This window comes from Aedes aegypti, chromosome 1 (genome assembly GCF_002204515.2).
Source record: "Aedes aegypti strain LVP_AGWG chromosome 1, AaegL5.0 Primary Assembly, whole genome shotgun sequence".
NCBI classification, from domain to species: domain Eukaryota; kingdom Metazoa; phylum Arthropoda; class Insecta; order Diptera; family Culicidae; genus Aedes; species Aedes aegypti.
This window is the reverse complement of record NC_035107.1, coordinates 117,821,512-117,836,948: the sequence shown is the minus strand read 5'-3', so window position 1 is coordinate 117,836,948 and position 15,437 is coordinate 117,821,512. Positions and strand designations below refer to the sequence as shown.

Genomic DNA, 15,437 nt, shown 5'->3' with positions numbered 1-15,437 from the left:
TTTTCCCGTAACACAAACGAAGTTGGTACTCGTTTGCTCATTTAACTCTCTCTCGCAGAGGAAACACTTCCACGGCGAGGTGGTGGGAAGACTGAAGGAAAAATGTTGCAAAAGTACTCTAGTTCTATAAGAAGCTTACAAATTGTTGCGCTCTCACTTGTTTCAATAATTAACCATCATTAGTAGGGCGTGTGCTGTGTATGGTCTACTTGATTCAATTTGGGGTGGCGTAAAACGGAGACTTTCATAGTTTTTTTTTTTTTTTGAAGAAAAAACTTGAACATTTATGCATGCTATTGCAAAGAATTATAATGTATATTTTTAAAATAAGTACTGACATCCTAGCTGTCGATTGCGGTTGATATATTGCCAAGAGATTAATTTTGAATGGATAATTTTTCATATAATCGAAAGTCGGTTTTCAGTTTTGGGGTTACTTTAATAATGGATTATCGAACAAAATTTTATGCATTACGTCAGGGGTTTTCAGCCTTTTTGGCTCGCGGAGCACTTTTTCAAGTTAAATTGTTGCGCGGAGCACCTGTTCTCAAGGATGGAAAAAAATCAGCTCTAGAAATCTAGATTTTTTAAGTTTTTTACCTTCTAATTCTTACGAAAATCGTGAAGTACGGCATATGTTGGTCAATCAATCATTTCTCTTGTTATATTTTTTTTATTCCAATTGATAGTCCGCTTAAAAAAACGAATTTGAAGTATAATCAGCAATTTTTATACCGATATAAATTGTATGGAAACCAAAAAAAAAAAATAGCGAAACTTTTCACGAATTTCACTAAGAAATACTATTCGAAAGCTAATAAACAGTAGAATTTTTCAGTTCACTTCGAACTCAAAAGCGACCAAATTGTCATTTACACCCTTTTACATCTTTGCGCCTCAATTGTCATCTAGAAAGATTCAATTTATCTGATTGTTCAAACTTTTTTCTCCCAAGGTTAAACTATGACAATTAGGCATCTAATTGAAAGTATATTAGGTTTGACGTTTAATATTTTAAAATTCGTGGCTTGAAGACGACAGAATTGCTTTTGTTAAGAAATTTTACGACTTATGGGTTTATATCGAACAACTGTGAAAGCTTCTGTATATAAGCCTTAATTAATGAGTCTGAATGATTTAACCACATGTCCAACCCTCTTGAAAATATTAATAACTTTAATTAAACTCGGGAAATATTTCTAACAGTTCCAAAATTTTGATCGATATCAAAGTTGCATGTACTTCAGATTTTCGTTGAAAATAAACATAACAATAACATTTTCACAGCCTCTAAGTTTCAAATCTATCGGGGAAAATTGCTTCGACTTTAAAATGTTGTTTTCTATATTAAATTCAAGAAAAATCTTAATTTTTAGCTAAAACTGCCACATACAGTTTTCACCAAACAAATATTTTCAACCTTCCAATTACGAAATATTAGCTCAAATGCTGAACATTTTTGTTAAGTATCCGAGATATTATAAAAGTTCACCAATGATTGAGATTAAAACACTATGTGTATAAGATTCATAAAAACTGTGTTTCATCATCTGCCATAACGTCGAAAATATCATATGGTGAAGATGAACTGAAACCACCACTATATTTTGTAGAACACAAATCTACATAACATAACAGTGGTCTGAAATGAAAATTGTATCGATTGGTAGCATCCAACAAGTCGAACATATTTTCTTTATTTTATAGTCTTGAAAATTTTAGATATGGCTTGATTTAGTATATTTGAAGCAAAAAGTTGAGATATTCCAAGTCATTGGTACAAATTTTTAAAAACTGTCGCGGAGCACCTACCAAGGCTTCGCGTGGTGCTCCGCGGAGCACGATGTGAAAAACGCTGCCATGGAGAGTCATCAAATGATAAATACTTTCGATCAACTTACTGAAAGCTATGAGATTGTTCTAGAAAATTCGAAAAAAAATACAAAGTTGTTTTGTCACATTGGTAATTATAACCGCATAACAGTCACATTGAGATTATAAATGGGCCTCGCAATGTGATAGCAATGAAATTTCTATCAGAATTATTTTTTGACAATTCACCCAGTATGCGATATGAGTTGTACTGTATACTGCCATAAAATGCACACTTTGTGTTCCATTTACTCAATGCCTACTTTTGTCGAATGTTACAAATATGCAGTTATGGGCAGTCTGCCTCTTCCACACATCTGGAAATACTCCCTCGTCCAGGCATATCTGCATAGCAGATCTGAACATCCCGGGAGCCTCCAAGATTGCGATTTTGAGGGCCAGGTTTGGAACTCCGTCTGGACCTGGTGCCTTCCTCATGCTGAGGGATTTTGCAATCCCTGCAAGTTCCTCATCGGTTACCCTATCCTCATCGCCAGCCCCAATCCCCGGCTGTCCTACGAAAGGAGGCCATGGGCTAGCTTTGTGGCGCGAAAAGAGCCCCTCGATGATCCCCTCCAGCATCTCTGGAGATTGGTCTGTAGGAGCCATTGCACCTCTTGTCTTCGCCATAACGATCCTGTAGGCATCACCCCACGGATTCGCGTTGGCACTCTGACAGAGTCCCTCAAAGCAGGCCTTTTTGCTTGCCCTTATCTCGGACTTCAGCGCGACTTTGGCAGCCCGTCATTCTTCACGCTCCTGCTCGGTTGCATCGCAAGCACGCGAAAGCACCGCTACCAGTTCGTCCCCGCTTAGGCCGAGTAGGTTACGCTCACGGCGGAGCGCCTCTCTAAATACTTCGTCATTGAAGTACGATGTCTTCCACCTACGAGGGATTGGTCTTGACCTAGCCGCTTCCTCAACCCGCTGCCTGCTGTTGTTGTAGTCGATACTGTAGCGAACCGCCAGGTGGTCGCTGTGAGTGTAGGCATTGTCTACCCTCCAGTTCGAACTACTCTTTAGGCCAGGACTACAAAAAGTAACGTCGATAATCGACTCCGCTCCGTTTCGGCTAAAGGTACTTTTGGTACCAACATTAGCCAGATCGACATCTAGCACGGCCAGTGCCTCTAGCAGGATTTGACCTCGCTGGTTCGTGATACGGTTTCCCCATTCCACGGCCCAGGCATTGAAGTCACCCGCTATTACTACTGGCCTTCGCCCTGTCAGCACGGTCGTCATACAGTCCAGCATCTGCGTGAACCGCTCGGTCGACCAACTCGGAGGCGCATAGCAGCTACAGAAGAGGACCCCGTTTACCTTGGCGATCACGAAGCCCTCGTAGGTAGTAGACACCAACTCCTGGACGGGGTATTTACCCGTCGTCCATATCGCCGCCATTTTTCCGGATCCATCCACGACCCAGTTGCCGTTGCCGGCGGGTACTCGGTATGGATCTGATATGATGGCGATATCCGTCCCCCACTAAGCAACTGACTGATACAGCAGTTGCTGAGCTGCGTCACAGTGGTTCAGCTTCAGCTGCGTTACCTGCACTGTGACTTTTCGTTTATGGTTTTTTTGAAGGTCGGGCACTTTGAGCCTCCCGTTGGATGCTTGTTGTTCACGGACTTGCCGGAACAAATCAAGCACTTGGGAGAGTTCTTGCAGCCTAGTGCATTAAGATTTTCCTCACCACATCGCCTACACAACTTGGTCCTATCAGGGCCTTTACAGCCCCAGGACTTGTGTCCTGGTTCCCTACACCTAAAGCAGATCACCGGTTGCTCATGTATGTTCAGTGAGCATACTGATCAACCAACTTTGATCTTACCTACCATAGCGGACTTATTTGCGTCCGCCACAGGTAGGTGTACTAAGGCCAAATGAGTTCCTGCCGGACATTTCCGTAGCTGAACGGCAGCGGTGGGCACCTGAATCTCGCACTGTTGCCGCAGTGCCGTGACGAGCTCTTCTGCGTTGGTGATCTCGTCAAGGTTCATCACCTTCAGAGTCACTGACTGCGTTAGAGCCCTCACCTCGACACTCTCGCCAAGGACCTCTTCCGCCAAACTTTTGTAGGCGGCGCCCTTGCGCTCCTTGTCGCGCTTAAGCTCGAGGATCATTTCACCTATACGAGTGCGTACACTGCGTACGTCGGCTCCTAGATCTGCGAGCTTCGCGTCACTGCGCATCGCCTTCAGGACTTCCGAGTACTTGGACTCTTTCGTCTTAATGATGATCGCATCACCCTTTTCGCGCTTCGCACCTACCCTTCTACCTTTCTTTGGCCTGGTATCTGCGCTCCTGCACTTCCTGCATCTTTTTCTTTTTCTCTCGCTATACGGTTGTCCAGGGGGCGCCCCCCCCCCCTGATCTGACCTAACCTGTGGTGATTGAAGACCTCTCAATGGTCGCAACCCCCTGTTCCCATCAATCCGTGAGGAGCCAGCCTTTTCGGGACCACCCTTCTCGGCTTTCCGGGACGCCTGGCTGGGGTCCGATTTTCCGGCACTTCTGCCGACTTCCGGGGTTAATATTCGCCTGGCCTGGCCTGGCTGCCTCACACGCTTCTGCGATTGCTTGTTGTAAGCCTTCGCTTCCGCACTTTTGGGGCCACTCGCAAAAACGAAGGTCTCCGTCTGGGTAGACTTCGGCACCTTTAATTCCACGGGTTCTGCCGCTGCGCGCATCCTGTTTAACAGACTGAGACCACTCGAGGAGTCCTTCGTCGGCAAATACCAAGCTCGAGGAGTCCTTCACTTGCGAATACCGACTCAGTGAAAAGAAATTAGCATTGGCAGATAATTTCTGAACATGGTTCTCTGTCGAAAATAATTAGGCTGATATGTGCTACGCAGGATGGTTCGAAATCAAGTGTTCAGATCATAGACGAGGTGTCAACCTCGTTCGTGACGTTAGACGGATTGAAGCAGGGAGACGCACTTCCGAATTTACTGTTCAACATTGCACTCGAGGGTGCTATTAGGAGAACTGGCGTGCAGAGAAATGGCACTATTATCACAAGGTCGCACATGCAGACCTAATTAGAATCGATCGCAGACAGTGGAAGAGGCCTTCGTGCCTCTGAAGAGGGAGACAGCGAGGATAGGCCTGACTATTAATTCCACCAAAACGAAGTACATGGTTGCAGGTAGAGATAAAGTCAGACATGGTGGTGTAGGTGCTGAGGTAGTGTTTGATGGGGATATGTTTGAAGTTGTTGAAGAATTTGTTTACCTTGGAATACTTGTGACATGTGACAACGACGTTCCCCGCGAAATGAAAAGACGTGTTGCGGCTGCGAATAGGGCCTTTTACGGACTACGTAACCAGCTTAGGTCCCGCAGCTTGCAAACGGAAACAAAATTCGCCCTGTATAAAACATTGATTCTTCCGGTTGCTCTCTACGGGCACGAAGCGTGGACGTTGAAAGAGTCAGACCGGAAAGCTCTCGGTGTTTTCGAGCGTAAAGTGCTGCGGATAATACTCCAGTACGCAGTGGAAGAGGACCTAGCGACCCTAAACGTTCGGGGCTACTAGAGAAGCATTTTTTAGTATCATTTCATCATCCTAATTTGGTAAAACAAATTTAAGATTTTTTTAACATTTTGTTAACAACATATTACATTTCATTTGCCGTAGCAGTTGATTTCATTTGCTTATAAGGAAAAAAAAATTACGTTTTCAGTTTGCTTAACCTAACTTAACCTAATCATATAACGTAATAATCGTGGCAATAGAAGATTGCAACGATTTTTGCCTGAAATTATTAATGATTTTATTTCGCATTTGTTCCAATGTTTCAACATTGGATATTCTATGTAACTCATTGGTACTATACCAGGGAGGAAGCCTCAGAATCATTTGAAATACACTTTGCCATTGATTTTGAAAACAAAAAGGCATTCTGTACTGACGCAACAAGAAAAACATAGTTAGATTCTCTACGGTATCTAGTATGGAGATGTATGATTCTCCATATCTCCATCCTTGTATCTGTATAACTCCCTCTATTCCTGTACCGTAACGAAGTCGATGCCCATTGAACTAGAAACCAGTTTGGCTAATCCCAAAATCGCTTTTCTTCCCTCTTTTTTTCAGATCGCTTCGAGTGAAGAGAAGAAAAAACCTCCGTGTCAAGCGTCAACCATGAGAAAACGAATCCGGTTTCCATACGATAGCCTTCCGATGGTATAAATCTGAAACTAGGGGGTTCCGCCGAAAAAACCGTGACATTCAAGAGTGGTACCATTGAAAGTCTTCTAATACTACCAGTCTATCCATTTCCGGTGCAGTTTGCATTGTAATGACCATTGATGACGCATTGAGTGAAGGCAATCAATCATCATCGGTACAGAGCGAAAATGTATCTCGGCGGGAGAACGATTGCCCATACTTGTCACGGCCTTCGACTTGCGTTGGCAGCGCTGGAATAAGCCTTCCCGCCGCCAATCATCAGCAACAACGTCATCCTTCTTCGACCGCAGCGACATCTGGAGCAGGAAACCAACCGGGATCGAAACCTAGACCGGCATTCTTGCGCTATTATCCGGACGAATCCAGTGGAGCGACATCCGCTGTCGATACCACCACCAGTGAAGAGGGATTTCCTCAACTTTTCATTCGACAAGTGAATTGGAATTTTTACACTGATTGCAAAGAAGATCAACGGCCGAATTGCGGAACGGGTGGCAGCAGTCCTCCGCCGACGTTGCCCCTTTTGCCACAAACCGAAGAAGCATTGAAACTGTTACGGGAAATCGATTGCAATATTGTCGCCGTCGGAGGATTAGGCGAAAATGGATTCGCTACGTTTCTGGTAAGTTATTTTTGATTCTCGGATTATTAGTTAATCTGTTCATATTTGTGAATTAACGTCGACACTGTGCAGAGGAGACTTGATTGAACTATTGTTCCTGCAAAAAAATTTCGATTGCATCGTTGTAATTGTGGCGTTAGGGGTGGTCCATTAATTACGTAAGGGTTTATGGGGGGAGGGGGGGTTGAAGATTTCTTATGCGCCATACAAATTATTTTTGGTTTTCATACAAAAAATCTTACCATGGGGGGAGGGGGGGGGTTGAAAAACCGCTAAAATTGTCTTACGTAATTAATGGACAGCCCCTTACTAAAGAATGATTACATTAAGGTTTATTGTTCTTTCTTTAACGTTCCACATAAAAAAGAAAGGGTGGATTTCTGCATGCACAATTTCCTTCCAAAAATGTGGGTCTTAAAACTGTCACTCAAACGTGGCAAGAATGTGAGAAAAGGCGTTTCTCCGGAATGCGCGCTTTCTTCCAAGGGTGAAATGGTTAATGTTGACTATTGCATAGAAATGGGCTATCAGTTCTTTAGACTTTTTTCCAAACATCAAATCGGAGCAGCCTCTAGCTCCGGCTCTTTGATTCAAGTGGCGGTACTCTTTGACCGCCTATCGTGGTCAGTTATTCGGAATTTGGGGGATTTAGGCAGGAAAGCAAGACTTATGCTCGATGTCCGTGCGACATGGGAACAATTCCAGTGCCTTCGATGCCAAAGATGGGATCTTGGTACCAAAAATTGTCTCATGGATGCTAAATGCATGATTTGCGGAGGTTCTTCTCATGCTAAGAACGTCTGTCCTGTGAAAGAAGCTACCAAAAAGTTTGTATGCGCGAATTGCGGGGACAATCATAAGTCTAACTTTTGGAATGCCCTTCTCGCAAACAAATAGTTGAAATAGTTGAAATAGTTCCTTCAAATAACCGATCGAATTGTTTCCAAAATCAAATGTAAAAACCCCTGCTCATGCCACCCGAGGTAAGTTTTATTCTGACTCAAAGGGAAGTCCTCAGAAGATGTTCCTACTTATAGTAACATGTCTCCCTTTGATTTTGATTTTTACCTGAACAATTGAATCCAATGATTGATGCAATGTGAACAAACATCACTTGACCATCAAGTGACATTCTTCACTTCTCACTCCTGATTTCCCATTCCTAACTTCTCACTTCTTATTTCTCATTCCTCACTTCTCATTCATCATTCCCCATTCTTCATTCCTCACTCCTTATTCCTCATCTCTTATTCCGCATTTCTAACTCCTCACTTCTCACTCTTCTTTTCTGGCGTTACGTCCCCACTGGGACAGAGCCTGCTTCTCAGAGTAGTGTTCTTATGAGCACTTCCACAATTATTAACAGAGAGCTTACTATGCCAAAGACCATTTTTGCATGTGTACATCGTGCGGCAGGTACGAAGATACTCTATGCACTGGAAAGTCGAGAAAATTTCCAACCCGTGGGATTCGAACCCACGACTCTAAGCTTGGTCTTGATTAATAGCTGCATGTTTACCGCTACGGCTATCTGGCCCCATTTCTAACTCCTCATTATTTAATCCTTATTCTTCATTCCTCACTCTACACTCCTCATTCTTCAGACTTCACTTCTCACTACTCATTCCTCATGCCTCATTACTCACTCCTCATTCCTTACGTCTCATTCGTTATTCCTCATTCCTCATTCGTCACTCGTTATTCCTCACTCATTCCTCACTCTTCACACCTCAATCCTCACTACTCATTCCTGACTCCTCGTTCCCCATTTCACTCTTTTCATACCTCAATCATCAATCCTCATTCCACATTCCTCTATGGAAGGAACGACTCCCCATTCCTCATGCTTCACTCCTCGCTCTTCATTCCTCATTTCTAGCTCCTCATTCCTCACAACTCTCTCTTCATTCCTCACTACTCACTCCTCATTTCTCATTTCTATTCCTCGCGTCTCACTTTTCATTCCTCAATCTTCGCTCTTCATTCCTCACTTCTCATTCTTTAATCCTTATTTCGCATTCCTCACTTCACACTCCTCACTCTTCAGACCTCACTCCTAACTCATCTTTCATAATTCATCACCCCTCATTCGTTATTCCTCATTCCTCACTACTCACTCTTCACACCACACTTCTCATTTTTCATTCCTCATTCCTTACTCGTCACTCCTTATTCCTCATACCTCATTCTTCTCGCGTCACTCCTCATTCTTCACTCCTAATTCCTTACTCCTCATTCCTCATTCCTCACTCTTCACACCTCGCTCCTCATGTCGTACTCATAATTTTTCAATCCTTGTTCAACATTTCTCACTCTTCATTTCGCATTTCTCATTCCTCACTCCTCATTCATTACACTTCATTCCTCTCGGAGAATTGATTTACCTTCTCGGATGAGTTTATGCATTGCCTTGATGTATTTGAACTTGTGACTTATCATTAACCTTTCAGTCGTCGCGTGGTTTGTCACCGTCAAAACCACCACGCAAATGCTGTGTACGACAAGCGATGTTTTTCCACCAGTGTTGTACAAAATACAACAGCGCGACGACTGAAATGTCAAGCATAACACAATAATGTCGGTTTTTTGTTTTAAGAATTCGCGCTATATTATTTTCCGATTGTGCTCCAACTTAATTATTTACATTACACTGAATAGAACCGGGTCATTCAAAAACGTAAATAACATAATTTCTTATTCAACATATAAATTCACTACAAGAAACAAGAAAAAAACAAATCTTAAAAATACATTACTTGCGACCTCTTAGAGCACACAGCAAATTCAGCATAAAATCAATCAATATTTTTAACACATCATGTCCTTCGTCCAGTGCCGAAAATATGACGTCAGGCAATTATTCCAGGGATTGCTCCAGAGATTTGTCCAAAATATTTTCAATCGTTTTTTTTTAATATTCCTATAGAGCTTCCTGCCAGGGGCCCAGATAGCCGTAGCGGTAAACGCGCAGCTATTCAGCAAGACCAAGCTGAGGGTCGTGGGTTCGAATCCCACCGGTCGAGGATCTTTTAGGGTTGGAAACTTTCTCGACTTCCCAGGGCATAGAGTATCTTCGTACCTGCCACACGATATACACATGCAAAAATGGTCATTGACATAGTAAGCTCTCAGTTAATAACTGTGGAAGTGCTCATTAGAACACTAAGCTGAGAAGCAGGCTCTGTCCCAGTGGGGACGTAACGCCAGAAAGAAGAAGAAGCTTCCTGCAGAAATCTTATCAAAGATTCCTCCAATGATTCAACAAAATCTATACAAAATTTCTTGGCTTTGTTCAGAAATTACTCCAGGGATTTTAAATAATTACTCCTGATATTTCTCCAGCGATTCCTGCAGAATTTTTTTCAATCATACTTGCGGAAAGTTTCACAGGTAGACCTCTCGAGATTCTTTTAAAAAATATTCCGAAGATTTCTTCAGGGACTCCTTTACGGATTCCACGAAAAATTTGTTCAAAGGCTCCGCCAGAAATTCCTTCAAACATTTTCCTTCAAGAGTCTCCCACGGATATATTTTTTTCCTAGAGATTCGTTATTAACCTCTGAAACTGACTGTACAAACGAATCTATGACATTTGGTCGAAAGACATTTGGTCGAATGACATTTAGTCGAATGACGTTTGGTTGAAAGTACATTTAGTCGAATGGACATTTCGTCGAATGGACATTTGGTCGAAAAGTTTTATTTGCAACAGAAAGCGTATTATATTTAGTGAAACCGATATTTCGTGAAAGGGAGTGCTCGAATCTAAATAGTTTAAAAACAAAATTTTACGTTTAGTCTGACTACCTTTGAGAGTAGCAATACAAGGGTGATTGAAAAAGTATCAGCCATTTCAACAACAATCTATATGCGATTAGCAAAATTTTGATATTCAATTTGATGGACGCTCTTTCAACATATTGATCTGATCAACTTCTTGCGTTTTGGACTTTTTATGCTTCTTTTTTTCGTTCAGGCAAGTTGTGAGATTCGAGATAAACTGATCTTAAACGGCAACAAGCCAACTTTTGTCACCTTAGTCAACTCGTCTTCCCTTACCCGATATATAGCATTAGCACAATTTTCATTTTTAATAATCCAAAGCTTCTACTGCAAACTTTGTTATTCATCCGAGGTCATCAACACTGTTAGCAAAGTCATATATTTGCTTGAGAAATGTTGTTAGGCTGGAAGTCATAAAAAGCCAATTGGCCATATGTAGAGTTACCGACACCTAACATTCTCTTTGTCATAAAGCTTTTCCTTAAAGCAAATTTTTACTACCGCTTGTATTCTGATTTCCGCATTTAAAAATGTTACCCACGTCCATGAGTTGCAAGACCCGGAATTCAAAGAAAATGCTGAGCACTCTCTCCGAATGCTTCCATCAGATGAGCTGATCTTCATTACGAAGAACGATGACATTTCAAAAGAATAATAAATAAAGAAAACACTATGTTCACATCTTTGAGTAATAAAATAACTTGATGAGCAGTTTTTCAAAGAATGATGATATTTTTAAAGAATAATGAATTCACTAAAGCTAAGTTATTCAGTTAATGATCATTTGAAGTTCATTTGAATAATTATTGAAATTGTAATTAAAAAAAGGTTACATAGAATGTCCCATTTTTTATTCAATAACAGTTAATGATTCATATTATTCAAAGGAATACGTTTTCTTATCAACTTTTCAATACTTAGAAAACAGTAAGCAGTTTTACCAAATGATCTTCCAATAAATCATTTCAAAATAAGCTTTCAAACAAATTTTCGTTGAACTAAACATCATTTGACCAAAACAGATGTTCTAAAGCCATTCGACCAAATGTCCATTCGACCAAATGTACTTTCAAATCATTCGACCAAACGTCATTCAACTAAATGTCATTCGACGAAATGTCCTAAAGCCGTAAAACTCCTCTAGAGATTCCCTCATGAATTCCTCCAAGGATTCAATCAGAAATTGCCCTTATAGTGCCTCCGGGGATTCCTCCAAAAAATTTTCCAGGATTTATTCGAGGAACTCCTTTACTGGAAAAAGTTTTTGAAAAGCCCATGGATAGGATTCCTGGAGGAATCGCTGGGAAAATTCTTTGAGCCATCCTTTGGGAAACCTCTAGAAAAATTTCATGAAGAAATCCTTGGAGGAAATCCCTTGATGGTCCTCTCTAGAAAAAAATGTATGGAGAAATCTCCTTAATATTACATGAAGGAAATCTTAAAGTAATCTCTAGAGAATCCCTAGAGGAATTCTTTCCTAATCCTTGGAAAATTCTTTGGAAAACCTTAAAAAATATTCTTGTAGAAGTCTCTGGATGAATACCCGAGGAAATCTCTGGAGGAATTCCTGAAGAAATCTGTGGAACAATTTTTACAGGAACTCATGTAGATTTTTTTGGAGCGATTCTTGGAGAAATTCCTGAAGAAATTGCTGGGTAAATCTCTGAAGGGATCCCTGGAGCGATTTGATTGGAAGAATTCCTAGAGGAAGGATGAAGGATTTACTGGAGGCATATCTGCGGAAACTTCTTGCGAATTTTTTAGAAGTTCCCTGCAGAAATCTCTGCATTAACCCTTGGAGGAATTCCTGCTGGAACTCCTGAGGGGATTGCTGAAAAAGTTCTGGAACCCATTTGGAGCTGATTTCAAAAATCATAGCTCTTCCCGGAAGAATCACTGGTGGCATCCCTCGTGGTATCCCCATAGCAATCACTTCAGATATTACTGTTAATTATCACGGAGTTGATAATTTTCTTGACTTCCCAGAGTATAAAGTATCTTTGTACCTGAATCACGATTAACGCATGCAAAAATGTTTAATCGACATAGATAGCTCTCAGTAAATAGCTGTAAAGGTTATCATAGGAATACTAAGCTGAGATGCAGGTCCGGTAGGAACGTAACGCCAGAAACAAGAATTAATACGCATGAACTTCAGGATATGATGTGTACCAGTTCCTATTGAAACTTCTGAAAATATTCCCTTCTCCGGTTTCATATCTTTCATATAAAGCTTAAAGAACGAAAATCGGATCAAAAATGGATGTTGGAAAGCATTTCAAAGCCATATGTCATTTTGAACCCTTAATGCATAATGTGTAAATTTTTCTCAATGCTCAATTAACGTTCCTATTAAGGTGAATATGAATCGAAGCCAAAGCTCAAATTTTCAAGAGCACGGATCTGGAGAACCAAATATCCGTTTAAGCTGAAAACTTAATCGATTGGTCACTAACTGGTGGAATTTAGACAAAAATAGTTTCAATCTTCTATTGCCAGGATAATGACTTTATATATTAAGTTAGGTCTAATAAAATCTATTAAAAAGTTTTTTCTTTCTGTAGCAAGTGGATTCAATCCAACTGTACTAATTCTAAACTGCGACAACAAATGAAAAGTTGTATGTTGTCAACAAATGTTACAAAATTGCTTAATTCTGTTTTACCAAATTAGGATGATAGTGTTCCCATACACATAACACCTAGATATGACAAATGAATGGAGCGATACCCGAGCAGAAGAAAATAACTACTGAATACCAAATTGAGCTATTCCATACCAGATAATTTCCATTATTTCAACCTGAATTAGGTATGAATGTGCCCTGCATAAGAGGTAATATACCTCAAATAATACCTTCTGCATATTCTACAAATACCAAGCTGATAATTAGATCAGGTATTGTAATCAGAGTGTCGTGTTTCTCATGTATACCTAAATGAGCTAGTGTGCCATGCGATATTTAATATCGCAGCTCACAGAATATGTGAGACACGAGATGTGGATACGTACAAAATTTATCTTAGTGAGTGAGTCTCATGAGACATCTCGTGAGGCTCGTCACATGCGCTTATTAGGAGTACTTTTATGCAGTTATGTTTGCCTAGTACAATCCCACGGAAGCATACGACTTCGGTCTATACCTATGCTTCTTCAGTGGCCAGCACTTGTTTTTCAATTCAAATGCTAGATCCTCAACCGTGTTGAACCACGTCGGTGCTTTCAAACTGGCTACGGGCAGTTTAATTCATAGTTCAATCCCTTTTTCTTGTTTCTGAAACCTTCGCTTGCGAGGCTCAAATGCACTGTCACATTGAGATTTTCTCATGAGACGGCGCATGAGCCAGTGCAGATGTGATCGTTTGAGCTAGTACATTGCTACATGAGATCTAAAAAAAATGTGTCTCACCTTAGCACGAGCTCAAGCGCGCGGTTTTTTTGTTCGCTCATGGCAAGCTGATCTCAAGCTCTTAATATGAAGCGCACATGATGTCTGATTGTAATACCTAAATAATACTTGATGGATTTTCATATAAAAGTGAATTTTTCCAATACTAGTTCAATACCTCCAGCAGTACCAAAATGAAGTATTTTAAATTGTTTTAAACATTTTTTTGAAATACCATTATAATACCAAAATGAGGTATTGATAACTGAACAATACCTAATGTATGATACCAAAATATGGTATGCATAAGTTATTGGCGAGTTATTCTTTCCTCCTTGGGTACTAATAGAGCAAAACAAACAAAGGTAGGTATGCACTGGAATGACAAAGGGTTTTGAGTGATAATAAACACAAATTAATGATCGCAAACTTTTGCCACGTATATCACCCATCATGAAAACTATTAATTGCACAGTTTATTATTGGCTTAGAACGAACCTAAGCCGGACAGTTCTGTTTCCACGTCACAAAAAAGCTTCTGTTCCATTTCACTAAAACAATAAACCACCACCCTGATCCCGTTCCGTAGTGAAAGTGAAGCTAATTAAATATTTTCCAACAGTGCTAATGTAGAGAGCATCCGATCTCATTATCATCTCCCGCAGGCTTAGTTTCTCGGTGAACCGGAGTTTTCTATGCACTTGCTGCTCGTTTGTTTTTGCACCCTGCCTTCCGTTTCGTTGCACACAGTAAAAAAAGTAATATCAACATATTTTAACTGTTCATCATTCCTGTCGATAATATGATATAAAATTACATCTTTTATAATAACAGGTCAAGGATAGTTTAAAAATCATGGTCTAGCAATCGATTGAATCGTTTCGAGTGGGAATTGAATCTGGGTCTATCAAATGAGAACTAATTCCTCTCGGTCAGCTATATGGTCAGTATATGGAGATCAAATTGCTACAGGTATTGTGTTGCTACTCAAAATGTATTTCTTGGATTATTGTTGATCGAATCCACGATGTGAGTGGAATAGTGTTAAAAAATAAATGTGACATTCACTTATGACCGATTATTGACACATACTCAGAAATTACGTCGATCGTTTTTTTTGCTGTGCAGCGTGGGACCCACATCAGCAGCATTGGTTTAACACCATCAAGTTCTCTGCAGCTATAACTCACTCACTCGACGCGGCGGCAGTTTTTATCACCCGATTACGGATTGTGTCTGCGAGAACTGGCCGTTGTCATCCACAGCCAGGGATGTGCTTCGTTTATTCCGCACACTCGACTGCTCTCGTTTGTATTGGAAACGAAGCTCAACTTCACCACAACTCACATGTGTGTATTGTACTGTAGAAACTAATTTATATTTTTTATATAAACCATAAAGAAGTTTTATAATGCACTCTTTACCGTCTGTCCCCGGGTACGAAGAACAGATTTTACCGGTTCATCAAATTAGAATGCTCTATCTAACTGATATACGACCCGGCTTTAAAGGGCGAACACGAAATTATTGCGACACATTCAACAAGGCATAACTTTTCTACCATTGAGTAAA

General features: G+C 40.7%; 1 protein-coding gene across 1 annotated transcript in view; it reads left to right on the top strand.

Moving 5' to 3' along the window:
• The window catches only part of LOC5566101 (zeta-sarcoglycan), a 323,275-nt gene that overhangs the window by 55,301 nt on the left and 252,537 nt on the right, over positions 1–15,437 (top strand). Inside the window, exon 2 of the mRNA XM_021845974.1 lies at positions 5,977–6,694. Coding sequence (XP_021701666.1) covers positions 6,182–6,694 — 513 coding nt within the window. The 5' untranslated portion in view covers positions 5,977–6,181. The remainder of the gene's footprint in view (positions 1–5,976; positions 6,695–15,437) is intronic.